The 19,533-nt window shown below is 39.2% G+C and overlaps 1 protein-coding gene across 1 annotated transcript; it reads right to left on the bottom strand.

The window, feature by feature from the left end:
- Nucleotides 1-1,066: 1,066 nt before the first annotated feature.
- On the bottom strand, nt 1,067-17,734 carry ETS2 (ETS proto-oncogene 2, transcription factor). Its single transcript, XM_050916483.1, has 10 exons — nt 17,555-17,734; nt 13,201-13,272; nt 9,502-9,622; nt 7,548-7,667; nt 7,021-7,221; nt 5,915-5,998; nt 4,782-5,003; nt 4,387-4,654; nt 3,635-3,749; nt 1,067-2,542 (listed from the first exon to the last, which is right to left on the bottom strand). The coding sequence occupies exons 2-10, from the start codon at nt 13,270-13,272 to the stop codon at nt 2,327-2,329; spliced, it is 1,419 nt and encodes a 472-aa protein (XP_050772440.1). The 5' UTR covers nt 17,555-17,734; the 3' UTR covers nt 1,067-2,326.
- Between the last annotated feature and the right edge of the window lie 1,799 nt (nt 17,735-19,533).

The following is a 19,533-nucleotide window of genomic DNA, read 5'->3' as shown; positions in this document are numbered from 1 at the left end:
TAGCTGATAGGACAGCTACAATCTGCAGCCTAAATTCAGCAGACCCCATCTGTGGGCCTGCAATAGTGATGGTGAGTACTGTGTTTCCCCTCTTTTCCTTGTATGGGTCATGGAAAGGCTAGAAGGGCAGTCCCTGTGCACGATCTAGACCTCAAAGTTCATGGTGCATCATATGGCCATTGACAGATGAGATTCTGACCAGCTCATCCAAGACATTTAGAAGAACAAGTCTGAGAGCTTTTCTACTGTGTTTTGCTTTAAAGAGCATTTTTATAAAACTACCCGTTCTGCTTTTACAGCAGGTTGAATCCAGTGCAATGAGCGCAGAATTTGGCTCATTTTTGTAACTACTAGAACAAGGAAAATTTCTCTTTTAAAAGCACTTGATATTGTTTCCTCCATTTTTTCTCCTTTAGAGAAAGGCAAGCGTAAGAATGACTGTCATGTTATGGCCTATCATCTTATTGGGGAGGGGAGAGGAAGAAAACAAATGACTCATGGTATTTGCAAAGTGGCTCTTATTCCATACCAGGAGGTGTTGGGAATGTTTTACAACATGAGTGGGAGTTATGTACCTGGAACACATGTACCAGTTTGGGGATAGGTTGTAGTGGATTTTTTACAGAGCATGGAGTTATTCTGGAATAAGTGTATCCATAACTGCATACTTTATCTTAATCCAAATTATCAAATGCCAGCTTGAGTTAAAAACTCTTGAAAATATTATGTTCATCCTCTATCTGGAGAAGTTCTTGTAACTTGAATCAGACGTATGTACTGTACTCTCTAGCAGTAAGGGGGGGAAAGAGTGTCAGCACAAGGCTGTTTGAGGAAGGGCATAGAGCCTTGTGCAATGTGTTCTGTACAGAGCTAAACATCACTACAAAGTTATTGCCTGATTCTCTTCCCACAAGAGCTATACACTGAGGTACCTCAACTCTTTTCAGTGGACTTACTTGCAGTTTACACTGGTCTGAGAAGAGAATCAGGTCTGTGACTTCAGAAGGTATTTCCTCAAAGGACTGTAAGAGCTAATCAAAATATTTAGGAATTAATAGAAATTAAATTACGCATTTTTTTCCATTTAAGATGTTTTAATAAAGATTTGTATTTTTTCCTCCTTCACACTGTACAAACACACTTCAATGTACATCAAGCTCAGATAAAAAATAAAGCTCTTACAAATTACATTTTTCCAGTGAATCTTTTTTTGCAGTAAAAAATAGCTGCTACATAAATCCCTCTTGATCTCTGAAAAAGAAGCCACATTTCCAAAAATAGAATTCATATTTTAATCAGCGGGGATAAACCAGAAAAAAGCTTCTATATAAAAAAAATTGTTTTTAACAGGACATGCATAGAAGTGAAAAAACATGCACTGTTTATCCATGTTAATGTTTTCATTTTCAGTTAGGAGAAACAGGCCCTTTATGCTCCAGACTACATTAGTTTCTTGTAAAAATGCCAAAATGAACAAAAGTTTGCCAGCTACAGTTATGGCAAAATATTCAACCAATACCCTCCATCTAAACTTTCATATTGCAGGCCTACAGTATAATCTACTAGGCATATTACAGACTTCCTCAAACTGCAACGTGTCCTATTCAAACATGAAACAAAATGTTTACATTCTTCCTATTTCAAATGCACATACAATTAGTTTAAATTACATTATACAATATCTGTTAAATAGGAACATTAAAGAACTTCAGGAAGCAGCATATAAATATATACAAACTGACTTGAAATGGTGTGATTTTTTCCACTCTCCCTTGAAAGGAAAAAATAATTGCTACACCTAGTTTTGAAACATAAGACAAAATGTTTCTGTACCTAACATGTTGTGTAATAAAATTTACAATACAAATTTGTGTCTCTCTGCTTTAAAATAAAGGTTACGTAGTTTTTTTTTAAAAAAATGCATATCATGATGTAAGCAACGTGGTTGTTAAGTTTTGAGCTAGAATTCTGATGTATTACTGGTCACTCTCCAACCTTTGGTATTAAAACCAACCCATAATCATATGGCAGTGTAAAAAGCCAAAACATTTAACCCTAGAGCATTTTCATATCTTCAAGTTAGAGCTAGGCACTATGCCATCTGCCACACTGCTCCAAAGAACTTGGTGCAGCGATACTTGAAGCCATTGCATCTGATGAAATAAGGCCACTTCTTCCTTCAGCTTTCCCCGATTACAAAACCAGTTCAAGGTCCTTATTTCTTAACGGTTGCACCAATCTGAACAGTCAAGACCAACTGCAGATAGGTCCTAGTCACAGTTCAAAATCTTGCAATCTTTGCCAGTTTTGCACAATATTACAGTGCTCAATCTTCTGTGTCTAGCTGCACTCCCAGCATGGCATGAAGTTCCTCTGCTGTGTACCCCAGCAGGTTCTGTAAGTCACATACAAACCGGTACACATAGCGTTTCCCTGATGTCTTGTGGATGATGTTCTTGTCATAGTAATAGCGCAGGCCTCGGCTTAGTTTCTCATAGTTCATTTTTGGCTTGTTTTTCCTCCTTCCCCACCGTCGTGCCACCTTCAGCCCCAAAGGGGTGGGGGGGGGGGGGGAAGAAAGATAGTATGCTTTAATTAGTTTTTGCCTTAGTTAGCTGATGGTTGCTAAATAAGTTTAAATTTTTCCATTTACCAAGTCATTTTGATGGTTCAAATGCCATCAAATCAGTGATGATACTTGGGTGAGTAAAAGCTGAAGCCTTCAAGTGGTTTGAGCATTGGCCTGCTAAACCCAGGGTTGTGCGTTCAATCCTTGAGGGGGCCACTTAGGGGTCTGGGGCACAATCAATACTTGGTCCTATTAGTGAAGCAGGGGGCTGGACTCGATGACCTTTCAAGGTCCCTTCCAGTTCTAGGAGGTAGGATATCTCCATTAATTTAAATTAAAACCATCTCTGATTGAGTTATTGGCCAGACTTTGATTAAAAGGATTAAGACCTAGGGTCTATGAACATGACACCAATACACAGTGGATGGGTGCATGAGGCACCTTGCCAAGCTGTTAGAAGAATTCACCTTAACCTCTTCTCTTGCACTTTCTCAAAGAACAACCACCTCCCATGTGAGAGAGGAGTGTAAAGTGAAAGTTGAATTATGTGAAGTCACTTAAGGCCATATCCAAAGCTCACTGAAGGCAATGGGAGTCTTTTCATTGACTTCTGTAGGCCTTGGATCAGGCCCGTTAACTACATCAGAAAGTGATTCCATCAATTAGAGGGGTGGAGTTTATTCTGTTAATGACTAGTTTTAATTTCCAAGTTATTACAGCAGTCATTTGATGCATGTCTGAAAACAGACTTTTGAAGGCCTCACTACTCTGTGCATCTGCCATGTTTCTCTCAATTAAGTTACTTTCTTTAAATAGTTAAGCAATGCTGTAAGTTAAACATAAACATAAAGGCAGCATGCAAAGTAAGGCTATAATACACTAAACTTTTACATACACCTAGGTACTGACTGATGCTCTTGAAGTCACCCAGACAGCACAGTAAAGCATTTACAGGAGGCAGAGACTCCTGATCTTGTAAACACTTTGCCTTAAGGGGTGCCTTTCACTGATGGAGGATGTAGGATCAGGCCCTAGCTTTTTATTCAATCACAATTAGCCACGTACCTCATCTGGGTCAGCAAGTTTGAACTCCCAGCCATCTCCAGTCCAGCTAATAAATGACTGACAGGATTTGTCTGTTAGTAACTCCAGAAGGAATTGCCACAGTTGTATAGGTCCACTGCCTGTAAAAACCAAGAGCAGCTATATTATTAACCATAACTAAGGGATATGGTAAGACCCATACCATAATCCTAAGATTTATCTGATATAATTTTAAGATGTTTAGCTGAGACAAAGAACGACAACTGTTTCTTTAAACAGCAATCTGCTGAAGGATATATTATAATGAACTTTGAATTAAAATAGTGGCCAAAGTAGTTATTTGAACCAAGCTCTGCTTCTCCCCTCACTTCATTCCCTTCTGCTAGAAGTTATATTTAAAACCTTACAGTCCTAACCTAAAGTCCTTGCCCTGACGAAGCTTCCAGCGATGAGCATTTTGCCTGAGTAAGCACTCTAGGGATGAGTGCTTAGTGGGTGAGTCAGTGCTGGTGAACTCCTTGGTTTTGTCTGTGTTTCCCTCTTTTAGACAGAGGAGCGCTACCAAAAATAGAATGCATTCCAGGTTTTAATAGCCTGGGGTTTTTTTTGTTTTTGTTTTTTTTTAAAACCAGAACATTGTATTATTAGTGAAGAAGTCATTCATGAACAATGAGTAAGGAAGAGTACCTCTCAACCTCACTTCATCAAAAATGGACATCACTCACACAAGGGATCAGAAACATAAGAACAAGAGATATATTGTGTGACATCACTTGCCTGTAAAGCCTGCTAGAATTGCTGCTGGTATAACTGGTTTCCCTTGCTCTACAGGATCACTTCTTTCTTGAATGTAATCTTTGAAAGACATTGTAGGTTTGTTCAGACATAGAGATTGGCTACAATCATCTTCAAAGCTTTCGTAAGAGGGCACACGCTGTACATCCACTAAAGAGGATTGGCTGTTCCAGGACTGAAGTTGAGAATCTGTGCTTTCATAACTTTCTGTGCCACTGTCACTGGATTCATGCTCTCTGGGCTTACCTAAAAAAGTTAAATAATGGTTGTTATTCACTTTATTTTGTATGTTTAAACCATGTTGAGAAAAAAAGAGTGCACAGAGCATAGAGCCTTGAACTAATAATTAGCAAATGGATACGGTAAATCTTACCAGAGTTATCTATCAGCAAGTTCAGATTGTTTGTGAAGTCGTGGGTCATGGAGCAGTAGTTCACATTGACTGTCTCTAACTGAGCTTTGGGGAACATGGAAAAGTCTTGATCTGGGCCGAGGAGATTTGGTCCGGCAGAAGTCTGACATAAGTCACTCAGGAGGCTGGCTTTGGGGTAGCTATGCATTTGCATACCATAAGAGGCCGGTTCTGTATTAAAACCTAAAGTGGGAAGGAGAGGGAGAAAAAAAATGAATGGATTAGTTATTCACTACAGTCCTTCTCATAAATGTAATACCCTCATGTAAGCAGAACAAAAACAAGTCAACCCTTCTACTGCAACACAGACATACAGTTATGCCACTAAAAAGTATTTTTTAGCGGAAAACCTGACTGGGTAGGAATGATAGGCTATGTGTCTAAGTCAGTGGAAGGACTCCTATTGACTGCATTAGGGTTTGAACCAGGTTCTGTATCACATAACCTGTATCTGTGTAGGATTCACAGATTGCCAGTTGTGCACATAGCTCTCTGTGGTTTCCCAGAATGACAGAACACATGGGGAGGGGACTAGGTGGTCCATAGCAGGATTCCTCTCTTGTTAATCTGCTAATCAGTTAAGAGACATGTGCTGAAAATACAACTTCATACATATAAGCAGTATTTTGGGGGGTGTGTGGGGGGGGAGAGAAAGATGTCAGGAGAGGGCCACTGGTCTGTGATCTCCCTCCCATCTGCCCTCCGAGACTCCATATGGCATCCATCTTCCTTCTGCCAAAAAGGACCAAAATATGACTCCTGCTGGATCCCATCAGTGCTGCTTTTAGATTTATCCTGGTAGTTGTAATGGCTAGTTTGTACTAAACACCTGATTATTGGCAATTCATGTACCAAAAACAAAATCTGGAATTTCATAAATTTTCTGCACAAATCAAGACTTTTGATTAACCACAGTGGTTCACATAGTCTTCTTTCCTCCTGGTTTCACTGACTCCAAGGATTTGCCTCAAGAAAATATCTAGTCTGATTATTTTCAGTGTTCAAACCAACTTGCAGAATTACAGTGTGTAATATCACATGCAGCATAAAGCCAAAGAAGTGATTTTAAACATCAACCAAATCAGGATACCTACTTAATGAGTTGTTATTGACCCAGTGTGGAACTGAGGTAAGATGAGAGTTTTCAACATATTGGTCCTGTCTCTTCTCTTGACTGTCTGAAAACAGAACAAAATATTCTTTTTACACATCTGACCAGGACATTACGGGGAACTTCAAAGCAACAAGAGGTATTTCTGACAGTTACATGAACTTAGTCACCCAACATCAAACTTTCAAAGAAATAAAACTGCTAGTAGGGAAAAATGTCACGCCAATGGAATTATAATATTTATTCTGCCTAAAAATCTGCAATAAAGCCCTGATCCCGCAAACACTTCAGCAATTGCTTAACTTCATGCACGTCAAGGGAATTATATGTGTACTTAAAAGTTTGTAAGATCCAGGCATTAGGTAAGTGTTTTACACACAGGACTAGAACAATGAAGAGACAAAGCAAAACCACCAAAATCCCACTAGACAAAAGAAACACAACTTCCAAAGTTGGTTGTTCGACAAATATTTAAATGAAAGGTAGCTTATGGTAACAATGGGAAAAGAAAAAAAAAAGTTTTCCCTTATTTTTCCAATAGTTATTTTAGCGCTCATCGTGTCAGATGATATAGGTGGGCAGATCCCTGCATCCATGTGAAGCCTCTCGACAAAATTTGTCCTCATCCCTCTTTTGTCTCAATGAAAGCACCCTCAAGTCTCTGTCACTCTTACATTCATTCACTGACCTATTCCAAAACACTGGTAAAAGTCACTAGTAACATGAATTCACCTAATCTGACTTTTGGTTACATTTTTGTTTTCCATATTTGAATTATATATTGCATCCCTATATATATTATATATCCTAATCCCTTGTATTAGAATGACCATTCTGTACAAAACTGCTGCTGAGACAACTGCACAGTCTGGCAGTGATTGACAAACTAGTGACAACTGATGATTGCTTTTATGCTCTCCAGAAAATAAATTTTTTAAAGATACCTTTGAGAAAGTTTAAACATTTTAAAATTCTGAGTTTTTTAGGCAATTACAAAACCACAACTTGGTGAAATACATCACAGTTGTGTTTTACAGGGTTGCTTTGCTAGAATCACAGAGCAGGAGTCCTTTTTGGCTATCTAGTTACCTTTTATCATCTGTTCCAGGTGTTCCCACAGAATGTCGCCTACATAATCAGGAGCTAGCTCCAAGAAACGTTCCTTGCCCAGGTTGCACAAGTCTTGGCCATTCATGACAAACTGATGAAAGTTCACATTTGCCAAACTAAACTCCCTGGTAGCCCAGAAAAGCCACTGGCAAACCTGCTGTTCAGTCCACAGCCAAGGATCTGCAAATGGGGAGTGGGAGAAGAGAAGAAAAAGAACATTACATTTAGAGACAACTCTTAATATTTACATTCATAAGGACCTAATAAGTTTAGTTAAAAAGATATTGAGAGTGAGGGCTCATGTTTAAAAAAATCATCTAGGATGTCTAGTTCTGAAGCTCAAATATCAACGATTTATTCTTAATTTTAAATCGATGCTCTAATTTTTCCTTCTATGTTCTTTTAATCAGTGAATGAACTCAGTTTACTTTCTCTTCTCTTATGTTGCCATCTAACCGATCAGCATAATTTTTGCACTAGAAAGGCTATAAAAAGAAAGCACTTACTATTCGGGATACCCAGACGACACTGTTCCTTTGCAAAGCCACTGAAAGTAGCTTTTAAGGCCTGACTCATCACAGCCTTACTGCATGGGGTTAAGAGGGGCAATTCACAGCTGTTTGACTCTAAAAGAATGAAGAAGGGGGGCGGGGGGAAGAGAAACATTAGCATTTAGGCTAATGAACCAGACCAACAATGGAAAATCCGCTATGTTACTTAAAGAACAAGCAGAAGAGGCTTCAAACTATAAAATGGGACCAAATATGGCAAGCCTTATCTGTATGTAATAGGTTAGTTCTATGCCAGCATTTAAGATTTTGTTGCAGCTAACGATGCAGACTCAGATTGACTCTGGTAGTACGAAATATGAATGTGTTATGTAGAGTCAATTATCTTTATTAGAAAATAAGAAGACTGCTTTGTCTTCTTTTCCTCCTCTATAAATTTGAGAGCCAAGTGATCTCCTGTCAACTCCAGATCCCCTGCACTGAGCTCGAGAACTAAGTAACGGGCAGGGTAGTAGCAATGAGCAGGTTTGTGGGTACATTTATCACTGCACTAGATTGAATGTCAGACCCACTCATGCATAGATCAGTCAATTGAATTTGTGGTGTTGTCATGCCTTATTCAACGGTTAGACTGTAAAATGTTTTTGGTCACAAGCTAGTTCCCAATGCCAAATTTATGTAACTGGCTGATGATCATAGTACTGAATTTTATGCAGCCATAAATTGTTATAAATTCATAATCTAGATAATCAACTCCTTAGTTAATGCTGCAACCACTTCCATTCAAAGGAATAATTTAGCTCCCCATCCTATCTTCTTTATTAGAAAGATTTGGCATGAAAATGTCCAGACCTCTTCTGGAAATAAAGAGCATTTTCAAGAAAAGTTTGAAGAAGATTGGTAAAATTGTTTTTGCATTATGTGTCATTAGAATATCAAATCCAGTTAACTTTTTTTTGATTGGTGTCTAACATTTCCTCAGGTTCCCTCTAGCTTGGAACTAGCTTGTCACTACCTTTTCAAACTTTCAACTTTCCACAGATCTTTGAAAACGAGTGCACAGATGGTGGCTGACAAAGTTAGGTTGCACTCATGTTATTAATAATTGCTATATCTAATAATGTTAGTGTCACAGGGACAGTGTGCATACGTGTGCGATAAGCTGTCAGGCTTTAGGACTATGCATAAAGCTGCAAAGCTAATCTAGCTATCTATGGCCTGCAATGAGCTCCACATGAGCAAGCAGGTGAACCTCTGCACATGTGGAGCTCACTGCAAGGCTGAATAAAAACTTGGGTGAAACACCTATCACCACTGTATCTGAGTAGCTTGGGAATAAGCCAGTCAGAGAGATCTGAGGTGAGGGCAAATGGAGAACTTTCAGTGAGTCCAGTCCTGCTACAAGGATTACAATGTACTACTTATGCAAAGTTTCTAAAGCTGCAAAATAAACCTGAGGGAAAAGGGGCCCCAAGGACCTTGCAGAGTTCTACATTTATACAAGTTCAGCAGGACTAAATAGAGTTCTAATATTCTGTCTCGACCCATTTTAAAAATACACCAACTTGAGTTATAGAAATGAACAAGTAAAGGTAGATAAAGATTATTAGTAATGTTAGTCTTAACAGATACACATATCCAAAGACCTCTTTAATTCTGCTCCAGTATGCCTAACTGGCCTCCTACAGACCACACCCTACTTCAGTAAGTTTCCAGTATGGGAAGTTGTAAGCTAGCAACAGAACTACTCATGTGAATAAACTTAAGAATGTATGTAAATGTCTGCAGGACTGAAGCCTTAAACTAATATTAACAAAAGTCTTCTCTATTATTAAAGACTTATTGTTGCACATTGTAGGTAACAGTGACAGAAACCTAGTTAGAGAACCCAGCACTTTCTATTTTGACTGATGTGGCTGATCAAACTAAAACACAAACAAAACATATTTACCATAAGAAATTGAATCAAACCCTGTTGGTACTTCTTGAAGGGTTTGATCTTCATTTAATGAGGGAAAATATCCTGCAAACAAAGAGCTTGTGACATCAAAGACGTCAAATGCTGGTTGATGCTGCAAAACAGTTTAAGAAAAAGAATATTCAGTGTAAGTATTCTGCTAGAGCACTGCTAACAGCAACTGCAAAGATGGGTTAAGTTCATATCTGGAGATAATGTACATATCATCTAATCATTAATAATGTAATGTTAAGGATTGTATAGTTAAAATAAAATTAAGGTTCCAACAGCAGTTGTAACTTTCCTGTGTGGCACATTCTGTATGTCCTATGCTAACCTTTTTAGCAACATGAACAGTGGAATACTAAGCTACACATTATACAAAATAAGCTAATGCTATATTTAACTAATGTTTATGTTTCCTGTCCTTCTGGGCCAGACCCACAGATAGTGTAAATTAGAATAGATCACTGACTTCATTGGAGCTAAGCTGGTTTACATAAGATGAGGATCTGGCCTTCTGATTTTTGACTGTGCAGCTCTGATACACTAAAATGTCAAAGAGCTGTTTAATCTTTTCAAAGACAATGCTGCCTGTATTAAGTTGTTAGAAGTTCAATCACTCCAATTAGGCTTTTATGCTTCTACCTCCATAGAGGTGAGGGGATCAAATTCCCAGATGATCGGTTATTGACTGGAGGCAGCGTTCTGCAAGACTGTGTTCGAAAAGCAGGCTGCTTTACAGTGTGACAGCTGCATCTTTAATTCAAAGATACCAGACTATTTTAAACTTGAGGAGATACAATGAAAACTGCAAACTTTAGTTACAGTAGGCACAACTAGCAGCTATTTTAACCTTTTCTGTAACTGAAGTATAATTCTAACAGGTGTGCATCTAAATTTTAAACTGATTGCTAAATTGTAAAGAGAGATTAGTATCATTTTTAGCCTTTTAATAGCCTGCTAATGATAATAACTTCTTTTAAGTGCTAATTATACTAGAAGGACTAGTGAATTATAACAAAATAATTGCCAATGTGAAGATGCAAGTAGGTTTATTTACATTTTTGGAAATATTTAATCTGAACCACATTACTTAAGGTTGTAAGACTGTTTTACATGATTTATGAAGTAGAGTCTTTTCTTGGGTTTATTTTATGGTTTAGGTTACCTGATTTGTACCAACTACTGCATTTCACAAAAAGCAGCTTGTTAATCCTCAGCAGCCTCTAATGAGCCTTTGCTAGTTTAAACAAATGAATAAGAATAAGTAGGACTGGTTATAATGGAATGTTTGAGGGGAAAAAGGAGAGTGATTTCTGATGAGCTAACAGTCACTTTTATTAAAGATCATAAATATTTGTTGAAAATCTTGTCTATCATTCAAAATCTGAAGTGCTCTAGTTGAGAGATGCTGTGTAAATGGAAAGTTATTACTGAATCTCCCAGGCCACATGCACCCCTTCTTAGTAAATATGTCTAAGAGAGTTACAAGCTTTTTCTACAAAAGTGAGCTGAATAAGTTTATAATTAACATGCCAACTAGTCATGAAAAAGACTTGTAGCAACAGGTAGAGGCTATCACTAGAAATTCCCATTGATGAGATTTAAAAAACAAAACCAAACCAAACCAAACCCCAAAACCACCACAACCCAAACCTGTGGGCACAGTATTTGGAAAGCTACAGAACACAGCAGTGATACCCATATGAGAGCATCTGCAGTAAAGGGGAGCCAGAGACTAAGGAAACACATATAATATCTGTTGATAGTTCCCATTTGCTTAGGCATCCACTTAAAAGTCAAGGTACAAATTTCTGTTGAGAATAAGCTAATGCACCTCAGCATAACACAGATCTGCTCTCAATTGACTGTACTAACTTAAATTGTTTTTGCAGAATAGCAAATTAAAGTACCTCATCTTTCCCTGAATCAACCATGGTTCCTTTCTGGAGTTTACAGCTTCTCTATTTTGGTGTATGGTGCTATTTTTGTTTTGTAAACTGACAGGGCAGAAATTCAAGAAAGACACTTTGGTTTGAATGTAGTATTGAGACTGGTTTTTATAAAAAGTTGCTATACAATTCAGTATGTAATTCACAGCAGCCTATCATCCACAGAAGGAAGAGGCTGGCATGAAGAAAAATCTAGAAGTCTTCCAAAAATACACTGAGCTGACCAGCAAAGTAATATTGTTCATACTAATTAAGATTGCTATCATATGTACATGAACAATAAGAAAAGTCAGAGTAAAGAGACTTGAAAGATTTGTTACCTGTGAAATAGTTAATAAAACCAGCTGGTCTACTACTAAAATGCTTTAAATGTTAATAGCTCTGATTCACCATTTGTATCTAGAGGAAAGGCCAAGTTCTTTCAACATAATCTGGAAACTCCTGTATTTTGTGTAAATAAAGTGACCCTTACAATGACTCACTGGAAAAAAGCAGTAGTATATGAATAAGTAGAAAGCATACTGTACCCTAGTCTCATTTCAGAAATGAGAAATGTATTAGTTAATGTTGAACATTGCTCTGAACAGGTAATAAAACCCCATATGGGATAAATTCTGCTCACCTTACTCAGTGTAAAAAAAAAAAGGCAAGCAAGCACTATATGGTTTCATGGCAGTTATGTATAAATTTAGTAATACAGTGCAAAACTTGAAGCAAATCCAAAAGAACTGGAAACAGCTATCCAGTGGTGGAATAGAGAGTCTTAAAGGTTGACATAAGATTGCGACAAATTTTAATCTATCTCCAATTTCCTTTGTGCCTGGCATAACTCCTGCATGGGAGAGCACTCAATTCACAAATTTCACATAAAGCTTCCTATTATGCTCTATTAAATGAAAATTTGGTTGGTTAGCAAAACAAATTTTATAAGCAAGTTGAAGAAAAAAACCAAAACATTTGCAATTGACTTTAAATGAGACTGTGATACCATCTCTGAAACACCGGCATTTCTCATATCTTTCTAGTTTAAGAGGTCTTCATTCAATTTGCCTTGATCACCACAATACAAGTGACCAATGGTGGCTAAAGATCTTTCATGAATAAATTACAAAAAAATAATTAGTTACATGAATGCCCTTGCAGACAGTTACAAAAATGAAATCTTTTAAATTCTGTTTTTTCTAACCCGTCCTTGATCTGTAAGTATTTTTCAAACCAACAACTGTTTCTTTCAAATAAGACTGAATAGCTTTCATGCCTTTTACTCTAGATTTTCATTTGGTAGATTTGCACATAACCACAGAGAACTTAATTTTCCTGATATTAGACTAATGCTTTTATATACATCAGTCCTATTAAAATACATTGACAGCCTTGCATGAAGTTAAATATAGAAAGACCACATCTAGGACCCAATTCTGCTGCCTATACTTACACAATTCTGATTGAATTCAATGGATTGGAAATCAGAATCTGACTTTTCATCTTGCTTTACAATCTTTAGGATGGGTTTGGCAAATGTATATTTTTCTGTTTAAACAGGGTGCTTTAAATGGCTAGGTATAAAGTGCTTGCTCCTTATCTTATAGAAGGAAGTGTCAACAAAAAGGAACCCAAATGTAATTAGCGTAGTCTCTCATCAGCATGCGTATGGATGTGTCTCACTAACATGAGAAATGTGTGCATGGAGTGGGAGATTAGGCCACTTGTTTTTAGTATCTCTCCTAGGAAAACTCACCTTGAGCATTCCTCTGTAGATGTTAGATACTGGAGCTACCTGATCCATGTTCTTGATTCCAATGTCACTCATCTGAAATGAACACAGAATGTATGAAAAACTTATTCTTGCAGAAGGTAAGAGTCAATTAAAAGCAGCACCTTATCTACTCTATTGTAGACCATAAACTTGTAATACAACAAAATGCTTCATTCAGAGAATTCTCTGACAAGGCAATAATATGAAAGCTTTCATCTTGAGTATTATGTCCTCAACACTGGGCCTGATTTACACATTTGAATTGGGATGAACTCCATCAAAATCATTAAAGTTAAAGTGGTGTGAGACATGTATACTAAGAGCTTGATCCTTCTCACATATACAAGATGAAAGACTTCCTAATGCCTAAGTTTGCTGAATTTAAGTTTACAAGCCTATAGAAATTCTCTGCTTGCCAAGTATTTATTTCTTATCCATAGGTATCTTCAAGTTTTGGTCCCACTGCTTTAAGTGTTCATGTTTTGACTTTTTAAATTTTGACTTTGTTTACTGGATTTTTACTAACCACCCATAAAGGACTTACAACTTTCCCTTTCCAACTAAGGGTTTGGGGCTGCGTGTAAGATTTAGGAGTCCTCTTTGTTTGCACTCAAAATATTTTGGAACTAAATCTTAGACATATGAATTTCGGGACAATCCAGAGTACACATAATCAAGTACTGAATACAGGTTGTTTATAATGTGAATTATTAGCCTGAGAAAATGTAGCTTCTGATAGATGGATACAAAGTTTCGGTTATTTACTCTTTGACAATCAGTTAAACAGTATTTGGAGACTAAGCAAAATAAATCAACAACCCATTATGAGCAAATGTAATTTCACAACACTATAGGGTTTGGTACTTTGGACACATCAGAAGGAACATGCAGCAAGACGAATCTCTGAAAAAGCTGACTGTGTCTGGATGGTAGATGTTCTAACTATTACCCATTTTACATTCTCTCCCCTTTTATGGAAATCACAACAGAGTCTATTCCAAAGACTGATCTGAGTATTTATTAAAGAAAATATCCCCAAAGTGTTACACTACCATTTTGCACACTCATAACTTAAAATGTAACCAAGTTTGGTAAAAATATTTGTTTTGGGGATCAACGGTCTGCCAAGTTTCTGCCTACAATATCTTACTACAGTTATAAACTCAACATCTTAAGAGGGTTTGTAATATAACGGGACTGATAACAGACTTGTCTGCAGTGGCGTAAAAATACTATCCTGTGGCCTATAATACAAGGAACAGAATTGGGTGTGATTTTATGACTAGTTCTAAATCTATGTTTGACAAAATAGTGACATATTCATAGTAGCTCACTTAGCAAGGGAGGCTCAAACAGAAGGCAGGAACATAGGCTTATGGGCCTTGCTCTGGCTTATAAGGACAAACCACACTGAACATAAATGCTTTATCAGACTCCACTGAGACACTTCATTTAAAAAAAGCTTTTCCTTTCACTTTGTCTTAGCACAATGCTGGCTTCTCCACTCTCACAGAAAGTGTATAGGAACTAGTATTAATCCATAAATGCCATATCAGGAAAAGGTCAGCCCCACCATTCCCACAGCAAAGCTGTAGTTATTACAAAAACTAAATTCTTTCTGCCCCCCTTAGTTACTTCTATATACATGTGTTAAAAAAAAAAATGAAGTACTCAAAAGAAACTAAGCAAAACAAATACAGCTTGCTGAAATGCTACACATCCAAAGTATCTATATAAACAAACCAATGAAACCAGCCTCTCTCTCTCTCTCCTCCTTTGTCTGATCACTTAAAATCCTAAATATTTAAAAACTTAAATGCTAATTTTGGCTTTAGTGTCAACTGTTCTTCCACATACAAAACTCAACTGAAAATAGAAAACAACTGCATTTGAGGCACAATACAGTCAGGTAGACTCCACCTAAATATGGAAAATGCTAATTGGTGTGATTTTGTGGAAATGAGAACAAAATATCCCATCTCTATTATGAATGTGTTGGTAACGAATAGTGACCTCTGCACAGTTCAGGTCATAAATTCACTCAAGTGTCCCCGATCCCTTCCCTGAAGATATTACAATTTTAAATTAACAGCATATCCTGCTAATCCTGTTGTTGCTCCTTTTCAGAGTATAAAAAAATTTCTAAAGCTTTTTTTAGTCTCTAAAAGCAGCAAAGAATCCTGTGGCACCTTATAGACTAACAGACGTTTTGGAGCATGAGCTTTCGTGGATGAATACCCACTTCATTAGTCTCTAAGTTACTACCTCCTTATATTTTAATAGTATCTAGCTATGAGCCTCAACTTCTAGTATACCTGCAATTTATGATGCAGAAATGCTTTTGCATATGTTTTCAATAACCTTAATTTTGGGCCCATTGTTTATTGTGATTAGTCTGAAGACTTCAGGTGAAATCCTGGCCCCATTGCAGTCAATTGTAATCTTGCCAATGACTTCAAGAGGACCCGGATTTTACCTGTCTTTTTTTTTGTTTTTATTTGTCTCAGTAAGTGTTCACAATACAAGTAGTATTTTATTAAAAAAATAGTATCACAGGCATTTCTTCCAGTATATTAAACTAGTCACTACTTCTCTATGCCAGTCTGCTCGCTTGCTATTTCAAGCATACAAAGTCACTTTCACTTTGTCAGTATTTTAATGTTTTGAAGGCATCTGGAAAGAGACTCTGTACCACACAATTATGTGCCAAAATCTTCATCAATATATTTTTTCTTTGATCAAATTCTTCAAGTACAACTTGTATGACAAATGAAAGGATTATTCATAGGGTTACCAGTTTGGGCAATCTACCAATGATGCAAAGGTTTCCAGTTTGGTGATAAGGAACTCACTAGTATGCTGGAAAATAAATTGGGCGGAGTGAGTGTGCAATACAGATCTTTGCAATCGAGAGACTTAAGAGTATTTTATTGGGATGGTGAATGTTGTTGTTGTTTCAAGTTCTTAAAAAGGCACAATAGCTCAGTGTGATTAGGCCTCACTACCCACTCCTCTACTAAACACTGACAACTGATTCTTATTGGCTACAACGAGCCTAACCAGCAGAACACCTTTCAGCCATGCACAGGTGTTGACAGAGTGGGTGAACCTGAACAGACTCAACAGGATCAAGCAATTAACTAATACTTCTGAATGTTGGTCAGCTTCTTTCAGCCATAAGCTGATACTTCCTTTACCTAGAGTAAGCCTGTACCCATTAAAAAGAAAAACTAAATCAGTGTTAATATTTGAGACCTAACTAATTAAGCAGCTAGTCTTCACAGGCTAGATCCACCAGTTCTTCCCAAGCAAAACTCTATCGGACTTCAAAAGTGTTTTCATAATGGGCTTTAAAAAAAAAAACCAAAACAAAAACCACACACCCAAGAAAGCTCTTTAATAGTTAAACTTAAAAATCGATTCCAGTTAGTAGTGATACTGCCTTAAATACAAGACAGATGACTTATCACACAGTTGACACACTTGCCCATAAAAAAGTAAGGTGTAGAAATCATGCAACTAGACCTTTAAGAAACAAAACCAAACCACAAGGACACAACGTTTAAAACTTAAACTAAACCAAAACATCTGCGGTATCTGCCTACCAACTCTTTGCCCTCAACATTCAGTCACATCCAAAGGACTTCCCTGAGTTCCAATGTTTAACCTACTGCTCAAACATCTAGAGTATCAGAAACAATTTATAAAACAATTTTAAGTATGTGCTACCTTCTTCCTACCACACTAGTGGAATAAAGGAGCTCATCATAACCCAGCTATAGATTCCAAGAACTCACAATTCAGTGTAAGACCAGCCTGGCTAAAAGAACTGCTTAATATTTCTCATATCGGCAAGGCTAGGAAGAACCTCCCTGTAAGGGGGGAAACCTTCAAAAACCAATTTCGATTTGCTCTCTCCGCTTGCCTCCAAATCGAGTCTCTCCTCTACTTAACCTGTGACATCTCAGTCACCAGTAGAAAATATAGCGATCCCCTTTCGGGTTTGTTTCTCGCTCCAAACCCGAGGCGTGGGAGCAGCAGAGCTAGCGAGGGGTGCACCGAGAGGCGAGGAAGGGTGGTTCCGCGCACAGGGCCCTGCCCGCGCCGGAGCGCGAGGCAGCTTCTTCCTACCTCCCTCCCGCGAAGTTTGGGCGCAGCTGCCCCGGGCAGATCCCGCGCCCGCTGCGGTCTGGCGGTAACTCCACGGGGGGCTGCAGAAGCTGGGGCTGTTCGGCTCTCGCTACCCGCTGTCCCACACCCCCTCGGTGCAGACGCAGCGGATTCACACGGCTGCCAAGCGCCCCCTTCAACGCAACCAGCCTCCCCTGCGCCTTACCTGGGCCGCCCAGAGCCGAGGTCCCGCAGGGAAGCGGTCCAAACCCAGCGCTCACTACTGCTGCTGCTGCTGCTCCCTCCTCCAAACGCCGCTGCCTTGTCTGGAGCCGAAACCGCCCTTGCGCGGCCAAGCCTCCCGCCCCCGCGCCGAGCCGAGCCGAGGGCTGGCCCGAGCCAGAGGCGCGCGCGGTCGCAGGTGCGGTGCGTGGGCGCTGCCTGTGCCCGCCAGTGCCGCTGTCTCCAAGCGCCGCGCTCCGCTCTGTGCGCTCCCCCGAGCCTTTCGCCGGCTCTATCAGCGGGCAGGAGAAGGGGGCGGAGCTCGCCTCCCTGCGGGCCCAGCCTCCCCGCCTTACAGGAGGAGGCGGAAGAGCCGCTTCCTTCTCTTATCGCGGTTGTTGTCCTTTCGAGCCTGTCTGGGCTGCCAAGCAAACAGCCGCCGCCCCTCCCCCGCCGCGGTGCGAAGAGCGCCTGGGCTGGGGCTTTAGGCGCCCCGCCTCTCTCCTCTGTCTGTTTGTTATTTTCTTCCCTGGAGGGAGGGGGCCAGCCTGCCTTTGAGGAGTTCCCGTCACAAGAGAAGAGCGAGGAGGAAGAAATACCTGTATCCTGTGAGGGAGATGGGCGTGAGTCTCTCCGCGAGCCCTGGGGAATTCTTCATCACCGGTGATTTTGTTTTCAACCCAGGGTGGAGGTTTTTCTAAAAGCTCTGCTCTAGGCATTACTCGGGGGACATTCTGTGGCCCCTGGTATACAGACTGGATCAGTGCTTTTCAACCAGTGCTTAACTTGTCATGAAAGAACACACTTAGGTGCTGGGACTCAAACAATTTTTTTTTAATAATCATAACTGGAGCAGCAAGCCCAAAGGTGCAGGGCTATGAATTTCCAAGCCTAAAGGTGCCAGGGTTCAGCCCTGACACAAATTAAGTGTTGTTTTCAACCTTTTTTTCATTTGTGTGTCCCTAAAAATTGTGAATGGAGGAGCGGACCCTTTTGAAAATATTAAACGTGGCCCGTGGACCCGAGGAATGTAACAGCTGTTCTGTGGCTATGACAGCCTTTTGTGTACCCCTTACACATAGTTTGCGGACCCCCAGGCGTTGAAAACCACTGGGCTAAGTGATCATCCTGGTCCCTCCTGGCCTTGGAATCTGTGAAGTTAAGAACGTCACAAGCATATAAAATATTTAGTTTTTAACTGAACCAAATGATGTATTGACACTGTTGTAAGATGAGGTGTGTCAGGCTCCTGGGCACAGAGCAACATGAAAATAATTCTCCAAGTCTGCCTTCCAGCCTGGACAGTATTGAGTGCCATGGTAGAGGATATATCACATTAAACTGATACTGGGTTTCCCCAGGGCCACTGTAACCTATGTAAATAGCTTTGTTGGGTATTTTCTGTTTATCACTGTAGATACTTCTAAGGATGAAAAAGCACAAATGTAGTCATTTGTTCCAAGCACTCCATGCCTGTTCAGTATTTTTGATGGGGAAGTGTCCGTGCCAAATGCTAAATTATGGGATTGATGCAGGAATTTCTGGATGAAATGTTATGGCAAAAGATCATGGTCATAATGGCCATTTCTGCCCTTAAAATATATGAATCTTAGAGAACTGAGTACCTTTCATTGAAACACGTCTTGCTATCAGCTTGATAGCAGCTCACAGTTGCTGTAGGAAGGTTTCAGAGTGGCAGCCCTATTAGTCTGTATCAGCAAAAAGAACGAGGAGTACTTGTGGCACCTTAGAAACTAACACATTTGTTTGGGCATAAGCTTTTGTAGGCTAAAGCCCACTTCATCGGATGCATGCAGTGGAAAATACACTAGGAAGATAGATATACACAGAGAAAGCTTATGCCCAAATACATTTGTTAGTCTCTAAGGTGCCACAAGTACTCCTGTTCTTTTAGCTGCTGTAGAATCACGCACAGAGATGATTTCCAAGTAGTCAGCTCCCATACCATCGAAAGAGTTTTAG

Source organism: Gopherus flavomarginatus, chromosome 1 (genome assembly GCF_025201925.1).
Source record: "Gopherus flavomarginatus isolate rGopFla2 chromosome 1, rGopFla2.mat.asm, whole genome shotgun sequence".
Taxonomy (NCBI): domain Eukaryota; kingdom Metazoa; phylum Chordata; order Testudines; family Testudinidae; genus Gopherus; species Gopherus flavomarginatus.
The sequence above is the reverse complement of the archived record's forward strand: the minus strand, read 5'-3'. Positions and strand labels throughout refer to the sequence as shown.